The sequence below is a fragment of the Canis lupus genome, chromosome 19 (genome assembly GCF_048164855.1).
Source record: "Canis lupus baileyi chromosome 19, mCanLup2.hap1, whole genome shotgun sequence".
NCBI lineage: Eukaryota > Metazoa > Chordata > Mammalia > Carnivora > Canidae > Canis > Canis lupus.
The window spans coordinates 41,559,388-41,578,780 of record NC_132856.1 but is presented as its reverse complement, the minus strand read 5'-3'; the positions used below and the strand labels follow the sequence as shown (position 1 = coordinate 41,578,780).

General features: G+C 43.3%; 1 protein-coding gene across 5 annotated transcripts in view; it reads right to left on the bottom strand.

Moving 5' to 3' along the window:
• Window positions 1-19,393, bottom strand: part of USP4 (ubiquitin specific peptidase 4) — a 53,294-nt gene that overhangs the window by 10,359 nt on the left and 23,542 nt on the right. For 3 of the 5 annotated variants that reach the window (XR_012012025.1, XM_072786216.1, XM_072786218.1), the window contains 9 exons: window positions 15,276-15,416; window positions 14,321-14,438; window positions 10,581-10,754; window positions 7,920-8,078; window positions 5,870-6,094; window positions 5,048-5,131; window positions 4,046-4,140; window positions 1,561-1,752; window positions 834-922 (listed from right to left, as the gene is read on the bottom strand). Coding sequence is in view for 4 of the 5 variants with exons in the window: in XM_072786216.1 (XP_072642317.1) it covers window positions 834-922; window positions 1,561-1,752; window positions 4,046-4,140; window positions 5,048-5,131; window positions 5,870-6,094; window positions 7,920-8,078; window positions 10,581-10,754; window positions 14,321-14,438; window positions 15,276-15,416 (1,277 nt within the window). In the remaining variant the exon portion in view is untranslated. Of the gene's footprint in view, window positions 1-833; window positions 923-1,560; window positions 1,753-2,377; window positions 2,475-4,045; window positions 4,141-5,047; window positions 5,132-5,869; window positions 6,095-7,919; window positions 8,079-10,580; window positions 10,755-14,320; window positions 14,439-15,275; window positions 15,417-19,393 lie in introns of those variants that run through there. The other 2 variants (XM_072786219.1, XM_072786217.1) reach the window with 2 other exon arrangements.

The window sequence follows — 19,393 nt, the reverse complement described above, 5'->3', positions numbered from 1 at the left end:
ATGGAGCCTTGTGGGCATTATTCCTAATGTCCCCTCTCATTTTCCAGGACTGTGTGTGTGTTGGAGAAATCTGAGCAATTGAATTTGCAACTGAAAATGTATGGCATTAACTTGGAGAACATTTGTGGTTTTACAGTGATAAATCCACTAAGTTACCTAGGCCCCCAAAAGAAGAGTGACAACCTGAGCTCCCCAGACAAGTATGAGCTTGTGGGCATTTGGCCACGGGAGGATGGCAAGGGCTCTGGGTTTCCTGCAACCAGCCTATCCTACCTTTTTGCACACTGTGGCTCTCTTCATTCTTGAAACAGGAGCTATCTAGAGTCAGCTATCACCTGTAGCTTCCTGGGTAGAAAGAAATACTCAAGAGAAACAGCCTCTGCCCTGACTGGCTGGCCAGGACTCCTGTCCTTTCCAGAGGTATTGCCACACCAGAGTGATGGGTAAGGGCCAAGGTAATAGATCTTCAGATAGATGCCAGGCCATGGAGGCGGTCAAGGGCTAGCTAAGCACCTACTCGGAAATTCCAACAGACTAAAATCAAATCCTAACTGCCCCATGACCCTAGGCAAGTCACTCAGTTCTGTGAGGTTAACTCTGCCTACGGTTAAACCCAGCCTACATGTCTAAGCAGAATCCATAGAGAGCTGAAGCTAGAGAACAGACGCTGGCAGCATAGAGCAATGTGATGGAGCTCCCAGGGTCTGCCCTCCAGCCAGAGCCCTCATCCAGCCTTAGCGCCTCCCTCTCTTGTGTGCACCACATCTTTGGAAGAAGGGGGAGGTCGGGAGGGATTTGGTCAGTCATAGCCCCACAGCATGGTGAGTGCTCACCTTCACAGCTGCCCCTGGAGCCATTGCAGGCCCCCGGCTCCAAGGGCGAGCTGCCAGACTCCTCAGGCAAAGGCTGTTTGATATAGCGGCTGGAAAAAAAGAAAGAAAAGGAATTATTTGTTAGCTGTAACATTTACCTGTTTTTCTCTACTACTCAGATACATGTGGTTCACAATGGACATACAGCTATTCACAAAGCAATTCAGGTACATAAAAGAAATAATAAAATGATAAAATCACATGATAGCTCCATATTTTAAGAAATTTAGAGGAACCCAAAAATAAGATGTTTAAATACCAAGTCACTGAAGACTGAATCTTCTATGAATGCCTGTTTCAAGTCATTTATGAATGTCACATGGCACCATCATTAAAAGAAATATTTCTCAGTAACATTAGAATGACAGCAGAGTATTTTGGAAACTGTATTCAAACACAAACTGACATCAAAGCACTAGATAGCTTAAACCAAGTGACTAACAAGTGACAGATATGATTCCAGGGATCACAGAGGAAATATAGGTCCCCAGTATCATGTTGCATAAGATGTGCCAGATGCCCTGTCCCAAGAGCACCTGTCCCGGCCCTCCCAGGGGCTGGCCCAACTGCATTTTCATAGGAATGAGGACCCAGGTACAACAGAGGCACTCTGCAAGAGGGCAGTCACTACTATGACTGGGCCCATCATGATTTTAGGAAATAAGCAAAACACATTCCTGACACCAACCTGATACGCTCACAGACAGCCTGGTACAAGGACTCGAGGGTTAGCTTGTGCTTGGCAACAGAAACCAGGAGTGGCTGCCCATATAGCACCGCCCCAGAGGAAGTACTTGATGGCCTGGACTTCCTTTCCCTGAAGTAGACTGGAAGTGTCACACATTCAGAGCCATCAGCAGAGGTGCTGCAGACCTCGTACCTGTGTCAATCACATGAAAGGGTACCTTCAGCAGTGGATCACATGAACAGCAGAAATCTGAGCTGCAGTTACATGGTGGCCAGGACTGTGGTTACTGGGACAAACCATACCTCAGCATAAAAGGTGGATAAACCATTTCCAAGATGATTCTAGAAACTGGGTCAGCAATCCTAAGGGTCATTGTCAGCAAAACATGAACCTACATAACCCAGGACTTGGGGCTAACATGATTCTCTTTCCCCCAACCAGGGCCTCAACTCTGTGGTCCTTCAAATGGGACTCAACACAGATGACAGGTGTCATCCAGACCATCACTGCAGACACAGAGGTGGGGGGGACAGGGGGCTGGCCACCAAGTTCATCTTTTGTCACCAAGGAGTCAACTTGTAAAAAGGTATTCCTAAGTGCCCTGACCTTTAATAAAACCAAGTATCATACAAGAATGTATACCTAAAATAGTAGGCAAAGGTTCTTTATTTCAAATGAGGAAACAAATTTATAAAACTGTTTGCCATCTTTGTTCAAAAACATTGAAATTAAAGAATCATATTTAATTTTTTAAAAATTAGAGATAACCAAAGAAAATGCTAAATACAAATCAATGATTTTGAAAAATATGTCTTACTTAGTGAATACATGGGATTGAGGAGATTTATAGATGTTTTATCCTGGAACAGATGTTACCAAAATTGCTGGCAACCGACTGTAGTCTTTCCCTCTTCCTATAGGGGGAGACACAAACTTACTGATTCAATTTTTGAAAACTATAAACACACACACACACAGACACAGACACACACACACACACACACACACCCCTCCCCAGATGCCTGGCAAACAATCCTAAATGAAGTATGTGCAGGAGTCCTAGGAAAAACTAAAAAAAAAAAAAAAAAAAAAAATGACCAAAGTGTGCTCTAGGTACAGACCCTATTGTCCAGGATCAGGGACAAGAACATGGTCTTGGAGAGAGCCTGGCCCAAATTCCAGGTCTGTCGCTGTCACTTTCTGGCTGCTTTAACGGGGCCAAGTGCTCCCTCTGACTCCGCTTACTCAGTAAACAATGGAATTACCCACCTTATGGGACAGCCATGAGAATTCAGTAACTTTTAGCACAGTCTACCACTTGTTCAAAAAATATTAGTACAAGTGTGTTTTCATGACAATTACCAATTCATCTTTAAAATAATTGTTTCCTGACGGTTGGCACTCAGCACTCTACAAATTCTTTTGTTGGTGGTGGTTTGCCAAGCTCCCCATATGGCAATGTCCCAGTTCCTCTAAACTCTGGTGTGTGTAAACATTAATTTCCAAATTGAGGGGAGATGCTTTCAGGACTTGGGATCAGAAATGGACAGCCTTAGCCTGATGCCCAGCATGAGCCCTGGTGTCTCTGTTTGTAAAGTGAGTGAAGATGGCTGTGATTGGGAGGCAGCCTGCATAAGTGTGAACAGAACTAGGATCTTGGATGTGGTCAAGAAGTACTCTTTTTAGAGTGATCTAGAAGTCACCGGCCTGAAAACTTAAAGGGAAGGAAATACCTCCTCTGTGCACTGCATTCCTCAACCAAAACAAATCCTAAAAACCTTTCTCAGCAGAGGACAAGTTTCCAGTGAGAGAGAATGAGGGAGAAAGAGCATGGCTATGGTCTACATTCAAGCTTCCCTGAGCAAGTGGCTGTCAGGGAGCGCAGGCAAGCTCATATTGCACTCTACCCAATCTGGGAGAGGGACACACAAAATTACAGGGCCCTAAAGAGGACCTGGGAGGGGCCCAGGGGGCCACAGGAACTGGCAGTGTACTATCCCCACATGGATGAGAAAAATAAGTCTCAGAGCTTACATGATTTTAGAAGAGAAAAAGACTGTTTCTATCAACTCTCCCTGTCACTCTGAGATGGCACCTGCTAAAGGAGCCATGGCCTACCACATCCCTTCTCTCACCTTCCCATGGCCCCTTACATAGCTGTTAACTCTTCTTGAGAAAGAAATTTCTGATAGCAAGACCATCTGTGGAACCATTAAATAGGCTTTCTTAACAGGTAGTAATTGTTGACAAAAGGCTATGTCCATGCTGAAGAGAATTATCTGGAATGTCTAGCTCTGAAGTGCCAGGAAGTGCTTAGCACATTGATGGCTGCCCACAATTCTCTGAACATCCATCCTATGCACCCAGGAGTCAGGGCAAATCTACATGAGCACTGACTACCAAATCTTCTGCTCTAGAGACACCTATAAGGCAAAGCCTCTAGGATGTTTCCTTGGACGCTGCAGCAGAAACCACAAGTACTCACACAAAAATGTCATCCCGAGGCATGATGTGGTTTAAACCTTCATCCATTTGGAAAATTTTGTGGAACCGGTGATTATATACATCTGTGACCACCATCTAAGAATCAACAGTAACAGAAAGATTACAGGATGGGTAAGAGCTTCTACATAAAACACAGGAGCCAATGAAAACGATGTGCTGCCACACGGTGGTCTCCAGAGAGACCACCATGCAACCAGCCCCAGAATTCAGGGGCCAAAACCCAGAAGAACAGCATGAATGCCACCAGCAGAAAACATGCTGGCAACATCTGTCCTGATGTTTACAATGGGACCTTCCCTCAAGTGGCAGTAATGGTGGGGAGTAAGTGCTGACCAAATACTAGTACTCATCCAGAAACCTCTGGAGTGTCCCCCAGGGCCAAGAGTCTTGAAACCATCTTCAGCACATGGCTGAACACACCAAACCCTAACTATGCAAGTACCTAAAACTAGCAGGGGTGCAAGGGGAGTGGGGCTGAGAAGGGGCACTGACCAGGGCTGAGACTCAGACTATACAGGAGGATGGGGCGGGGGCGGGGGGTTCTTCACTTTCCCCACCTCCACACAGGGCCAGGCTGAGTGGAAAGTCCTGTGAGGGCAGTTGCTTTTAAATACAGATTTCTATCAAGAATATGACATTGTCACTCCAGACTTACAGAATTTAGTGTAGGAAAGAACTTCCAGCTTTCTCATACTACAGAAGAGGTCATGTGGCAAGGGGCAGGAAAGCTGAAAGCAGAACCCTACTCCTGGCCCTCTGGCTAGTGTGCCATCAATGAGGAGAAACAGTGTTCCCCATGGCTGAAGGGACAGTCTCAGCTGCAGTGTGCAGTGAATGAGGGCCAGGACTGAGGCATCCACATATAATCACGTTTGTGCTGGCCAATAAGAACTTCCCGCTCAAAATGGGCACAAGTTTGAAAATACAGAGCAAAGGACTACAAAGTGGCCCCAGCAGACCAATTGCCACTGACCACCCTTACATTTTCTGCAGCAACGCCGGACAGCCTGGAAAGAGCCTCACACAGGTCAGACACGGCCCCCATCAATGGCACGACCACACGGTACTGCAAATAGAAAGATGGGAGGGGTGACAAGGGTGCTTGGCAAAGGGTAGATGAGCTGGGATGAGCAGGCATCAAAGAGTGCAAACATGACCTCTTTCCTAAGAACAGCGTACATGAGGTCAGGGCCCAGATGAATGGTCAGGAAAACAAACAGCAAGTCCTCTGCCTCAGCACCTGCCTCTCTATTCCAGCAGCAGCAAAGGAGCCCACCCATTTCTTTCCCTCCTAAATACTGCTTTGTCTCATTCTTAACTTTTGGCAGTCCTTTACTCCTTCCTTTAAGGAACTGTTAAAAAGTATAGATTGCCATGATCTGTAAGAAGTGAAGAAACTGAAGCCAGAGGATGAAGCAGTATGGTCATTCGGTGAGCTGGCAGCAAGGAGGAACACTGCAGACCCGCTGACCATGCCACTCATCCAGCCTTTTGTTCTGGCCAGACTCTCTTAGCTGACCGACCGAGTACCCTGCTGCGGCCTCCCAGTATTCAGATGCAAGGACCACTTAGCAGATCAGTCATATTACCTGAGTTGAACAAATGAAACGGGAAAAAAAGTGACAGAGAAGCCCAAAGGACCTTCACAATCTTCCTTGAATCCTTACAGGATTACACAAAAGTTAGATGGAGGCCAAGGGAACACACCCAGGCAAGTGCCACAGGGAGTCAGAGGCAGCTGGTAGAAGAAGCCCCACTCAAGGTCCCACAATGAGGGGTGCCATGAGGATGCAGATCCTCTTACCTGGGTAGGTCTGCAGCGAGGGTCAGCAGGAACCAGAAAGATCTCCATAACTCTATCTTTCTTCAGGGGCAGTGGGAGAGTTAAATAGCAAAATGGGTCAAAGGTCACAGAAACCTTAGCACATTCTGGGCAAACCAAAGTAGATTTGAAGAGGCCATGGAATGTGTCTACAATCACAGAGTCATTCCGTAACCTGTGATTCTCCCAGGCTTCTTTTGCCACCACCTGGAAGGAGAAAGATAAACCAGATATTCTAAACTCATCAGAGTTGTTTACTCCTTCAACCAGAATGATCCACCACAGATTCTGAGATGGATCATGAGGCAGTCTCTACAGCAAAGAACTTGGTCCAGGCCAGCCAGGGCTTGGATTACTCTTAGCATACCATACTCACAACTACATGCCAGTGTTATGCCCAATTCCACACTTAACAAAGTCTTCACATTGGACCGTGGGGCATATAGGGATCAGTGTGGTCTCTGATGGGAGACAGCCCTGACAGCAAATGGACTGGACTAGGACAAGGACTGCTTTCTATAAGGTTTTCAATGATCCAAAGTCCCTTCAGTGAGGTATTTATTTATTTATTTATTTATTTATTTATTTATTTATTTATTTTGGGGGGTGTATAAAAGTACATTTTTATTTATTTTTACTTATTTTAATTTATTTATTTTTTTTTTTTTTTAAAGATTTTATTTATTTATTCATGATAGTCACACAGAGAGAGAGAGAGGCAGAGACACAGGCAGAGGGAGAAGCAGGCTCCATGCAGGGAGCCTGACGTGGGACTCGATCCCGGGTCTCCAGGATCGCGCCCTGGGCCAAAGGCAGGCGCCAAACCGCTGCGCCACCCAGGGATCCCCTTATTTTAATTTAAATTCAATTCATTAATATATGTTTTTAGTTTCAGAGGTAGAGATCAGTGATTCATCAGTCTTTTTTTTTTTTTTTAAGATTTTATTTATTTATTCATGACAGACAGAGAGAGAGAGAGAGAGAGAGAGAGAGAGGGGTAGAGACACAGGCAGAGGGAAAAGCAGGCTCTATGCAGGGAACCTGACGTGGGACTTGATCCCGGGTCTCCAGAATCACATCCTGGGCGCTAAACCACTGAGCCACTGGGGCTGCCCAATTTCATCGGTCTTATATAAATAATACCAAGAGCTCATTCCATCATATGCCTTCCCTAACGCCCATCACCCAACTCCCCATCCTAACACCCTCCCCTCCAGTGACCCTGTTTGTTTCTTATGATTAAAAGTCTCTTATGGTTTGTCTCCCTCTCTGATAATCTTATTTTTTTTTCTTCCCCTATGATCTTCTGAGGGAGATCATGTAACTGTCTTTCTCTGATAGACTTATTTCCCCTAGCATAATCCCCTCTAGTTCCATCCATGTCATTGCAAAGGACAAGATTTCTTTAATTTTTGATGGCTGAATAGTATTCCAATGTGTGTGTGTGTATATATAAGTGTGTGTGTGTGTGTGTGTGTGTATATACACACACACACACCACATGAGGTTTTATACTATGGTTCAGCTAACTCATTGTTTTTTCTTCAAGATATAAATACTACTTTAAAGTTTTCATATGATCAAGTCCAATGTGATAGGGTAACTTGAATGCTAAATCTCCTTTTCATAGATTGGAAAATCAAGGCCAAAAAAAATCAGTGCCCTAATAATGTTATTAATAAACTATTTTACTAATCATCTACGTATTTTAATGAGGGCAGTAATAATCCCAAGGCTCATACTACAGGCACTTTAGTTCTCAGACTGCCCTCGTCTCTGATTCAACAACAGCATTATACTATGCAAACTGACACTAACTTAAAGAAGCCCAAGCAGGAGAATCTGGAGTAACCAGAGTTTGCCTCTTTCTAACCTGGAATACATTTCTCTACCAGAGCCCAGATCCACATCAAGAAAAGAGGCAACCAGGGCCCCGGCACCAATACTCAAAGACCAAAAGAATGTCCCTACAACTCTCAGTAAAAGGCAACATCTATGAAATGCTATTGCTCAAAAATCTTCTATATCATACCGCATCTGGCCGCCCATTGGCGTCCTTCAGTTCCAGGTAGGGTTTCTTCTTTACTCGGTTCAGATCTTCATGCAATCCATCTAGAAGAAAGGCTAACAGCTCCTGAGAGTCTTGTTGCTGGTAGCCAGAAAACTGAGGGGCGAAACGTCCCACTTGGGTCTACAACAAAAGCAACCAAATCAGAAGGCATAAGATTTAAAGAACTAGTGAAGTCAGATGGGAACCCGCCATCAAAACTAACTTTGCAGGGTCAGCTGGGACAGTAAGGGAGAGTACCATCTGGTCGAGCGGCCCAATTAATTCCTCAAGAGCCTAAAGGAGGCCAGTAGTTTTTGCCAGAGAGAGGGCTCAGATCAAAAGCCAGGACAATAGTGAACCTGGCACCTGGGCCAGTACCCTAAAAGAAGAGTGAAGTGAAGGGTGGCCTCCTGAGCAGCCAGAACCTTGGAAGTACTGAGGTGAGTCCCTCTCTTACTTCCTTCTTTGGTTCAGACTCTCCATTACAACTTTACAAATGGTATCTCTTCAGCCAGAGGAATCCTCCTGTACCTACCAGGCCTCTTCTCTTTAAGTAACTCTGCCTTACACTGCTCTGCATCTATGATCCCCAAGAGTGTGGTCCCCAACTGGCATCACTAGAATCACCTGGGAGCTTGTTAGTAATACACATTCTTGGGCCCAACCTGGACAGAATCAGAAACTCTGGGGATAGGTCCAGTAGTATTTTCACAAGCCCTTCCGGAGGTTCTGATGAATCCTAAAGTTGGAGAATCAATGCTCTCTACCATGTTGCCCAGTACCATAGCCACTGGCCACATGTGACTATTTATTTATTTATTTATTTATTTATTTATTTATTTATTTATTTATTTTTAAAGATTTATTTACTTATTTATAGAGACACAGAGAGAGAGCAAGAGAGGCAAAGACACAGGCAGAGGGAGAAGCAGGCTCCGTGCAGGAAGCCCGATGTGGGACTCGATCCCGGGTCTCCAGGATTACGCCCTGGGCTACAGGTGGCGCTAAACCGCTGCGCCACAGGGCTGCCCCACATGTGACTATTTAAATTAAAAATAAATACAGGGATCCCTGGGTGGCACAGCGGTTTAGCGCCTGCCTTTGGCCCAGGGCGCGATCCTGGAGATCCGGGATCGAATACCACGTCGGGCTTCTGGTGCATGGAGCCTGCTTCTCCCTCTGCCTGTGTCTCTGCCTCTCTCTCTCTCTGTGTGACTACCATAAATAAACAAAAATTAAAAATAAATAAATAAATAAATAATAAAAATAAATACAATAGGGTCACCCGTGTGGCTCAGTCACTTAAGTGTCTGCCTTTGGCTCAGATCATGATCCCCGAGGTCCTGGGATTGAGCCCCACATCAGACTCCCTGCTCAGCTGGGAGTCTGCTTCTCCATTTCCTCCTAGCTTATACTGTCTCTCTCTCTCTCTCTCTCAAATAAATAAAACCTTTTAAATTAAATACAATAAAAAAAATTCAGTTCCTTGTTCACACTAACCACATTTTAAGTGGCTAGTGGCTGCCAAAGCAGACAGTCAAAGAGAGAAAATGTCTATCATCAAGGAAGCTCTACACTACCCCTAACATCCCTAAATACGGTCTATCAATTGTTCATTGATAGGAGCTTGAGCTTAATGTGCCATCACCTGATTCCAGTCCCTTTCTGACTTTATGGTATGGAATTGTAATTTATGCATATTTCTGAGGGATTAATGTGACTACAGGGGTAAAAAGAATTAGTTTTCAATTTCATTCTTTCCTTTAAAAAAAAAATATTTTATTTATTTATTCATGAAACACCCAGAGAGAGAGAGACAGACAGACAGACAGACAGACAGGCAGAGACATAGGCAGAGGGAGAAGCAGGCTCCTACGCAAGGAGCCTGATGTGGGACTCAATCGCGGGACTCTAGGATCATGCCCTGGGCCGAAGGCAGGCGCTAAACCACTGAGCCACCCAGGAATCCCTAGTTTTCAATTTCAATAAACCATTTAAATTTTCTCACTGAGCCCAAGTGCTACTTGCCCCTCATCCCCTTTGAATAGAAAATATGCCTATCTTTTTCTACCATGTGCTTCATGAAGGCTCCGTGAACTGCAGTGGTGCAGGCTAAAGATCTCTCAGATTTCAAAATATGAAAAAAAAAAAAAAAAAAAAAAAAACAAAAAAAACAAAAAAAAACAAAATATGAAAGCAAGAGAAAGCCCAAGTTGCTCCAAGAGCCCACTACAGTTCACCCAATCTTCCTATCTGGAAGATCCAATTGAAAACTGCCTTCACACCACATTCCAAGAATATCAACCCAATTCCTGAGTTACGGAGCCCACAGTGGGTATAGGTTCCAGGCTCAGAGAACCTGGGAATACCCTTCAGATAATACTGGAAATTAAACTGAATTGTTATGGTCTGGGTTAGGAGGTTTCCTACTTCCAGACTGGTACAATACACCATTCTGAGCAACCAACAGTATCCTCAGCCCAGAGGTATGTGCTGAATGACTAAACAAGAAAAAAGAAGGATCTCATCATTTGAGTCTTTTAGTCTCAGACCCCATCTTAACCCCAATATGCAACTAGAATACCTCATTATAACACTAAATCACTCTCCCTAAAATGGAAAAAAGTACACACAGCAACCTACTTTGAACATGCGAGGTGCCACATGAGTGTCCCTTCCAGACCACATCTGTTTAATGAGCTCTGCGTAGGCTTCTGCAATTTCCCCTTTCATTCCCAAAGGGTTGTCTCTGTTGATTTCAGCCTCATATTTGTCTTTGAGAAAGTAGTCGGTCAGTGGTGCAGTGTTGCTCAAGCACTGAAAGAGAACATGATCAGAGCTCACACTCCCGGTGAACACACAGAGATAAAGATAAACCAAGTTATTAATGGCCAATGAGGGGTCAACTCCCAACAAAATGAAGTTCTCAGCAGATTCTCTGCAAGGCTCACCAACAGTAAGGCACAGCCTCCCAGAAGCCCAAGCTGGTAGCCTGCCTTGCAGCTAACCTCCAGAGGACATGGTCTTGGGGCTCACACTCATTGCCTAAGAACTGTCTCTGAAATAACTATCCAAAGGCAAAAGCTGCACCCAAGTACCTGACAGAGTAAGTTTCTATTCAATGAAGCATGATCACTTTTAACATAATGTTAAGATGATAATTTAACTGGAATTGATTGGAACATTCCACTGTCTCACAGGAAGACAAAATATAATTAAGCTGAAGACAAAATATTTTACTAGAGCCAAAACATTATGGGGGAAAAGATCAGGATAACAAGATAGTAGAAAAAAACAATGAATAACACAATATACGTGTTTACATGAAAACTAACTCTTCAAATTCAAAAACTATATTTTATCAAATGTTTTTTCTACATCTATTGAGATGGTCATAAGGTTTTCTCCATTATTCTGTTACTATGCTAAATGACACACATACATTTTTCAGGTGTCAAATCAACCAAGTTCTCTTGGTACAAATCCTACTTGTTCGACATTTTCATCTAGATATCACTGAATTTGATTTGCTAAAATTTCACTTATGTTACTTGTGTCTATAGTTATGAGGTATGACTGACTAAAATTTTCCTTTTTTTAAAACTTCCTGCCACGAGCGCCTGGCTGGCTCACGTGGTGAAGCATGTGACTCCTGATCTCAGGGTTCTGAGTTCAAGCTCCACAATGGGTGTAAAGGTTACTTCAAAGTAAAATTTTAGAAAAAACAATTCCTTGTCAGGTTTTGGTATCAGAGTGTGCTGCCTTGTAAAATGGTTTGGGGAGCTGTCCCTCTTTCTCCATTTCCTGAAAAAAATATATATGATTGGTAGCACTTCTTGCTTTAAATCTTTGAATATATTCACCAACAAAGCTATCCAGAACAAGAATTTCCCTTGTTATAAAGCTTTTAATTACTGAGTCAATTTACATATATATATTTTTTTGCTATTTTAAGATTTTATTTATTTATTCATGAGAGACACAGAGAGAGCCAGAGACGTAGGCAGAGGGAGAAGCAGGGTCCTCATGGGGAGCCCAATGCGGAACTCGATTCCAGGAACCCAGGATCACAACCTGAGCCAAAGGCACACACTCTACCGCTAGCCACTCAGGTGCCCCCCAACCTCAGTCAATTTCTTTTTTTTTTTTTAAGATTGATTGATTTATTGATTTATTGATTTATTGATTTATTTATGATAGACACAGAGAGAGGCAGAGACACAGGAGGAGGGAGAAACAGGCTCCATGCCGGGAGCCCAATGCGGGACTCGATCCCGGGTCTTCAGGATCACGCCCTGGGCTGAAGGCAGGCGCCGAACCGCTGAGCCACCCAGGTATTCCCTTTCCAGTCAATTTCTTTAACAAATATGAGACTATTCAGATTTTCTATTTCTTCCTGTGTAAGTTTGATAAAGTATGCCTTTCAGAGCACACGTCCAAACTTGTCATCTAAATTGTCTAATTTAATGGCATAAAGTTGTTCTACTATCCTCTAACCTTTTTAGAAGTTTTTAAATTTAATTTTATTTAAATTTTACTTAATTAACATACAGTGCAATACTGGTTTCTGGAGTAGTTTACTATTCTCTAATCTTTTTAGTGGCTGTAGGGTCTATAGTGATATTCCGCTTTCATTTCTAGTTTTGGTCATTTATATTTTCTCTCTTTTCTTCCTCTTCAATTACCCTGAGCATTTATATCAATTATATTAGTTTTTTTTTTCCAAAGACATATTACATTACATATTTGGCTGTAATGTAAATCACCCCTGTATTTCGTTAATTTCTGTTCTTCTATTATTCCTCTCCTGCCACTTCATCTGGGTTTCATTTGTTCTTAGCATTAGGAGATAGAAACTTAAATCATGGAATTTAGCATTTCTTTTTTTCCATGATATTTACATGCAGAGCTACAGACCTCATTATTATCTTCATTCAACAGTTGAGGAAAACTGAGGATACAGAGTTGAAAAAAACCTACCCATGAAAAGCCAAATCTCAAGTTTCTTTTCTTTAGTGCTCAGCTCTTCCCATCTCACCACAATGGAAAAAAATAATTTCCAAACCCAAGAGTTACCTAGTTTTTTACATGTCTTTTTATCCTTTCCTTCCTACTCTATGAAACTTCAAAGTTAGATTAAAAGTCCTGTAAGTATAAAAACCATGTCTCGTTTGTTCACCATTGAGTCTCTATGTAAAGAATTTGGCCTTGCCCAAAGAGAAAGTCTGGCTCTTGCCCTTAGCTCCTGGGAAGTACTTTGTTGACAGGAGTATCTTTGTTTGGAGGTTATCAGTCATAGTGGAGAATCTAACATTGTGATTTGGGGTGGTGGCAGCCATACTTATACTGTCATCTTAGGGTGAGAGCTAACCACTCCAGAAAGACCAACATTGTGACTTAGTTGGGGGCAGGATGGGGAGGTGGGGAGCAGGGGGAGCCTTGGGTCACATCGTATCGGTCTACCTAGAGACTGAGTTTAACAATCTGGGCAATCAATCAATCAATCACACCATGTAATAAAGCACCAACAAAAATTTTGGAAACCGAAGCTCGGATGAGTTTACATATATTTGGCAATACCCCACGACTACCATTACATATCAATGCCAGGAGAGTAAATGCATCCTAGCTCCACAGGGAGAAAACAACAGAAGCTCTGCCCTAAAGACCCTCCTGGACTCTGCCTTATTTTTTTCTTCCCTTGGCTAATTTTAAGTTATACCCTTTCCCTATAATAAACTATATCTGTGAGTATAATAGTTTTAAGTGAGTCTATGAGTCCTTCAAGCAAATTATTGAAACTAAAGGCAGTCTTAGGGACTCCCAAACTTGCAGTTGGCATCAGAAAGGAAGGCAGTCTTGGGAACTGTGCCCTCCTAATTCTGTAGTTGGACCCTAACTCCAGCCCATGTCCACCATAGTATGGTCACATAGTATGTCCCCAAAATATTTGATCAATGAACAAATGAGGTATTGAAGGGAGGATTTTAGGATTTTGCACAATCAGGGGCATGAGATAAGACAGCTATCATTGTAAAAAGATGGTACCAGCTGCTGTGAGTTCTCTTCCCATCAAAAACCAACCAGACAAGTACTCTAATATGTTCTGGGAAGATCATTCCCTAATGGTCAACAAAATTCAAAATATTTTTACTGTAAAATCCATCCCAGGACTAATTAAGAAGACATTTTAGGGCCATTAACACGGATGAGGCCATTGTGTACTAACCAAGGGAGATGTCCTGATAGGGATCCCTGAAGTATTAACAAAGAGTAAGCAGGGACCCCCAGGAAAGGATCCTCCCAACATTTTAGCATGCCTTTCCTAACCAAGCATTAGTCTTAAGCACCAGTGTTATTGAGATGACAGTTCTCCCTTCTACCTGCAAAGCGGAGTTCATGAAGCAGGTGTTCCCAAGGTTTCCAAGTCCACAGAGCCCAGGCTGTATGTGAGACGATGGGGACTCCTGACAATTATACGAAGCAGAGAAGCCAGATCCACTGGAAAACATAACCCACATCAACAATAAGAGTGAGTGCTGTACGCATGCCCTCAGGATGCCTTTTGGGGCTCCTCCAGGGCCTCTACAATTCTTAACTGGTAATAATCCCATGATACAAGTTCTTTCTACTCCCCTTGCCAGCCCTTCACCACTATCCTTCTCCCACCCCTGGCCTTGATTTGACATGATCGTAGGTGGTAAACACATCCTTACAGGAAGGGATGCGGAGTTCTCTACTCTCAGGCTTTTGGCAAATGCTAGCTGTATATCCCTCTAGAAGGCTAACTGCCATGTGACTTCAGGGAAGAACATGTGGTTACCAAGATCAAGAGCTCACACCTGTCACCACACACCAGGCCACACTCAGTCCTGACTGTGCCTGAGTATTCACGCACATTCTCTTGCCTGACCCTCCTCCTCCATTCAGTCTATGATTTGTGGCAGGCTCTCCTGAGATGCTTGCATAAAGGATCACAGCCACCTAGAAGGGAAGCAGGCAGGGCTCTCCCATAGCTGAGAACCATTCCCTCACAGCTTTTACTGTGCTCTAATATGGCCAGCCCACCCCATCACATACAAAAGCGGTGACCCCACAAGACCACCAGTGACTATGGCTGTGCACAAAATAGCAGATCATAGAAGGACAAGAAACATAAGTGAAAAGTAGGAGGCATTTTATAGTGGATATGAAAGAGAGAAACCACATTCCCTGTAGCATGTTCCCATGGGGAACGCTAATCCCACTAGACCTAGTGTGGCAGCAGAGGAGCTCTCCTGGTGCAGCCTAGGAAAGACTCAAGAAGGAGGGAAGCAATGTGAAAGGGCCTGCTCTTACCCCCTGCTGACACCGGAGCTGTGCATCCCAGAGGTGTTAGTGCTATCACCATTTGCAATGGGAGAGGCAGACACTGAGGAATAGGGACTTGCTGATGATGTTGGAGAGGTAGGAAAATTTCTGCTAGGCGCAGTGCTTGATCTGGGAGAGAAGCAGAGACAAGGCTACTGACTTTTTGCAAAAAGCAAGCCCTACCAAATGCCTTAGATCTCTTTTCAAGAAATAAATGTTCTCCATATTGTTATTTAAAATAAACTGCAAAAGGCCTACTTTCATATTACTTCAAGATAAATTTTATTTAAGTAATCAAGAAATTAATTGGTCTTCCTGGTCTCGTTGATCCACATGGTCACCCACCCAATTTCTCAGCAGGATAAACGACAAGGTTTATCTTTAGGGCAACCAGGTTTGATTTATAAATCATAAACTTCCCTGAGAAGAGTTACCAGTGAAAAACATAGAAATATGCCAATAAGAGATGAATAGTCCCCAAAACACTTGACCCAAAATGAACAGCTAGCTATAAGTACACTATAACAGGAAAATGGTAATTTGGTTTCACTATGCTATTCAAAGAGAATTCCTTTTGCTTCCTCAAATTTACCAAACGTCCTATTTCAAACTCATGTTTCAATATTTTTCACAGCATTTTACTTTAGATTTATACCAACTTTCAGATTAATAAATTCAAAGGCTGTCTAAAATATTAAATTGGTATGAATTTTATCAATTTTCTATTAAAATCTGTATAAGAATGTGTAGAAAAAGTGAATCGTTCTGCTTTGCTTCAAATATGCACAAACGTGATTTTCCATCTAGATTTGGGGCTATTTTCAGACTCCAGAAAATTATGATATGCCTCAGCAAGAGAGCCCAACCTCATGGGATCTGCTCTCAACCAGGGTTCCTTGCAAGAAAGCAAAACAAGGCAACAGAGACAAAGAGTGACCCTGCACACACACCTGCAGCAGACAGACATCAGGAAATTATCCAGGGGCCTAAATGGGCATCAGTAACTGAGTTCTGCTCCACACTCTGACGTGACAGTGATTTAGAAGGAAAGAGGGCTCTCCAGCCCCTTACCCCTCCCCACAGGGAAACGCACCTTTCTCAAATCCTAAAGACCATTTGCTTCACAGAGCCACATCCTCATGCTACAAAGTCCAAGAACCCAGATATTTCAGTAAGTGAGACTTGGCAGACAAAGGGCAGGCACTCTTGCACCACCCATGTGACTTCAGCACACATATGAAACCTGTCCAATGTAATGTAGATATTCCCAGCCTCCTATGCAGACAGGAAAGTCGCTATCCAAGGCTGATAGGATATGGCATAGTTATCTCAGGTCTGTTGACAGGTACTATAGGATAGTGAAACTTAAATTCTGATACACAGAACCTCAAGGCATATAGTCTAACTAACACTCCTCTTTTTACTAATGTTCACTGTTCACTGGTAACTTACTCTATTTCTCTGAACTCAAAAGGGCAAAAATCCATAGAAGCTTGGATTCTAAGCATCTCCAGTCCTTACCAATCACTAGAACACGCCTGCCTTCCTTGCTCCAATATCCATCCTCTGCATGCTTCGCAGATGTTCTCCAGGCTGAAAGCTGCTCTGTGGATGAGCTCACCCTACAGGGATGACCTCAAGTAGCCAGAATCTGGTACCCAGCATTATCATTAAGATGACAATTAACTCAGGGTGCCTAGCTGGCTCAGTTGTAGAGCATGCAACTTTGATCTCCAAAGTTGTGAGCTCCAGGCTGGGTGTAGATTACTTAAATCTTAAAAAAAAAAAAAAAAAAAAAAGATAACAATGAAATCTTAGCTAGAATCCTCACTGCCTTCACATCATCCTAAGCTGTGCTCTCCCCACACCAACGCTGTTACCCCTCGTCTGCATGCACCCACATCTCCACGTCAGGACCAGTGGCCTCTTCTAGTTCTGGGCAGGCAGCCCTGAAAGGGGGCCATGGTGCAGAGCTCTAACTCAGGCAAGTACCATTAGAGGGAGGTAGAGTTAGGGAAAGAGAAAAAAGGGGGTGGGGGGGGCAGCCAGATCTACAAAAAGCCTTGGAAGCACAAACAACAGTTGGAGCAATCTACAAGGAAGAGAAAACTGTCTTAAAATGTTCAGAATTTACAAGGTGGCCCTCACTAATAAGAGCTGGACAGAAACAATTCAGGCTGTTCTCCTGCCACAACACATGTAAAACGGATTCTATAGGTGGGTTAAAAAAAAAGTGGGGGGAGGGCTAGGCCAATCAATGATTTCCCCTGATGACAAATTCACTAGATGGATTTTACCACTTCATCAATGTTAATCTTTGTGTCTGGTTGATAGATGATGCATTACTGAATATGGCTGTTTGTTTTCTTTGAGAAAATCCTATCAAAAGGGGCACCTGGGTGCTCAGCCAGTTAAGTATCTGCTTTCTATTCAGGTCAGCATTCCAGGGTCCTGCTCAGTGGGAGGCCAGATTCTCCCTCTTCCTTTGCCCTTCCCCCTGCTTGTACATTCTCTCACATTTGCTCTCTCTCTCATGAATAAATAAAATCTTTAAGGGATGCCTGGGTGGCTTAGCAGCTGAGTATCTGTCCTTGGATGAGGGCATGTGATCCCAGTCTGGGGATCGAGTCCTGAGTCCAGCTCCCTGCGAGGAGCCTGCTTGTCCCTCTGCTTGTGTCTCTCTGCCTCTTTCATGAATAAAAATCTTAAAAAAACAAAACTTAAAAAAATCCTATTAAAAAAAGAAAATCTTAGCTGAGAGTTTTGAAGATTATTTATTTATTTATTCATGAGAGACACAGAGAGAGAGAAAGGCAGAGGCACAGGCAGAGGGAGAAGCAGGCTCCATACAAGGAGCCCGACGGGGGACTCCCAGGTCTCCAGGATAAGGATCACGCCCTGGGCCAAAGGCAGGGCTAACCCAGGCTGCCCTGAGCTGAGAGTTTTGATTAGTGAGTTTAACCCATTTATAGCTAATCACTACTTGAGCTAGCCTCAATTCAGCCTCCTTATCTCCAGTTTTTTAATTACCAACTTCTCAGTTTTTCTTTCTTCCTTTTTTGCCTTCAATTTCCCTTCCTAGGTGTGGCAGTTTCCTGTCTCCTAGAGTATTGTGATTTATAATAAGAAATATGTACTGTTAAATAAATAAGAAGGGGGTGCCTGGGTGGCTCAGTTGGTTAAGCATCTGCCTTTGGCTCAGGTCATGATTCCAGAGTCCTGGGATTGAGGCCCACATGAGGCTCCCTGCTCAGTGAGGAGTCTGCTTCTCAGGCTCCCTCTGCCCCTTCTCCTCATGTTTGTCTATTGCTTTCTCTCTCTCTCTCTCAAATAAATAAAATCTTTAAAATAAAAATAAGTTAAAATAAAAAAATAAGGGATCCCCGCGTGGCGCAGTGGTTTAGCGCCTGCCTTTGGCCCAGGGCACGATCCTGGAGACCTGGGATCGAATCCCACGTCGGGCTCCGGGTGCATGGAGCCTGCTTCCTGCTTCTCCCTCTGCCTATGTCTCTGCCTCTCTCTCTCTCTGTGTGTGACTATCATAAATTAAAAAAAAAAATTATTAAAAAAAAAATTAAAAAAAATAAATAAATAAAAATAAAAAAAATTTAAAAAATAAGAAATATGTATTTTGGTCTGGTCCAAAATTCCTAGTACACAGTCCCTAAAACCCTTGTAATTTCCTCAGTGAGAAGAGTGATAAGAGCATCTTTTGTTATACTTGCATTTTTGTCCTTGGTTCCCAAAACAGCTTCAAAGTGCTAAAGTGAAAACTATGTCTTATTTCCAACACGCCTTTCAACCACACCTCAGTTTGTCAATGATTTTTGGAAAGTCACAAAGGATGGCGTTTTCCAGGGGAACTAATAACCACGCAGAGGTTTGGAATTTGCAGCTGCCCACCCCGAACCCCCAGTGCGGGGGAGAAGGGCTAGAAATCAGAGTTCTGTTACCAATGGTAAATGATTGAATCAATCATGCGTAATTACTGAGGACTGTACAAAAGTCTCTGAAGTATGGGAATTTTGGACAGCTTCTGGGTTGGAGAAAACATGGAGGTGCCAGAAGCGTGGCATGACTAAAAAGGACATGGCAAATCCTCACCC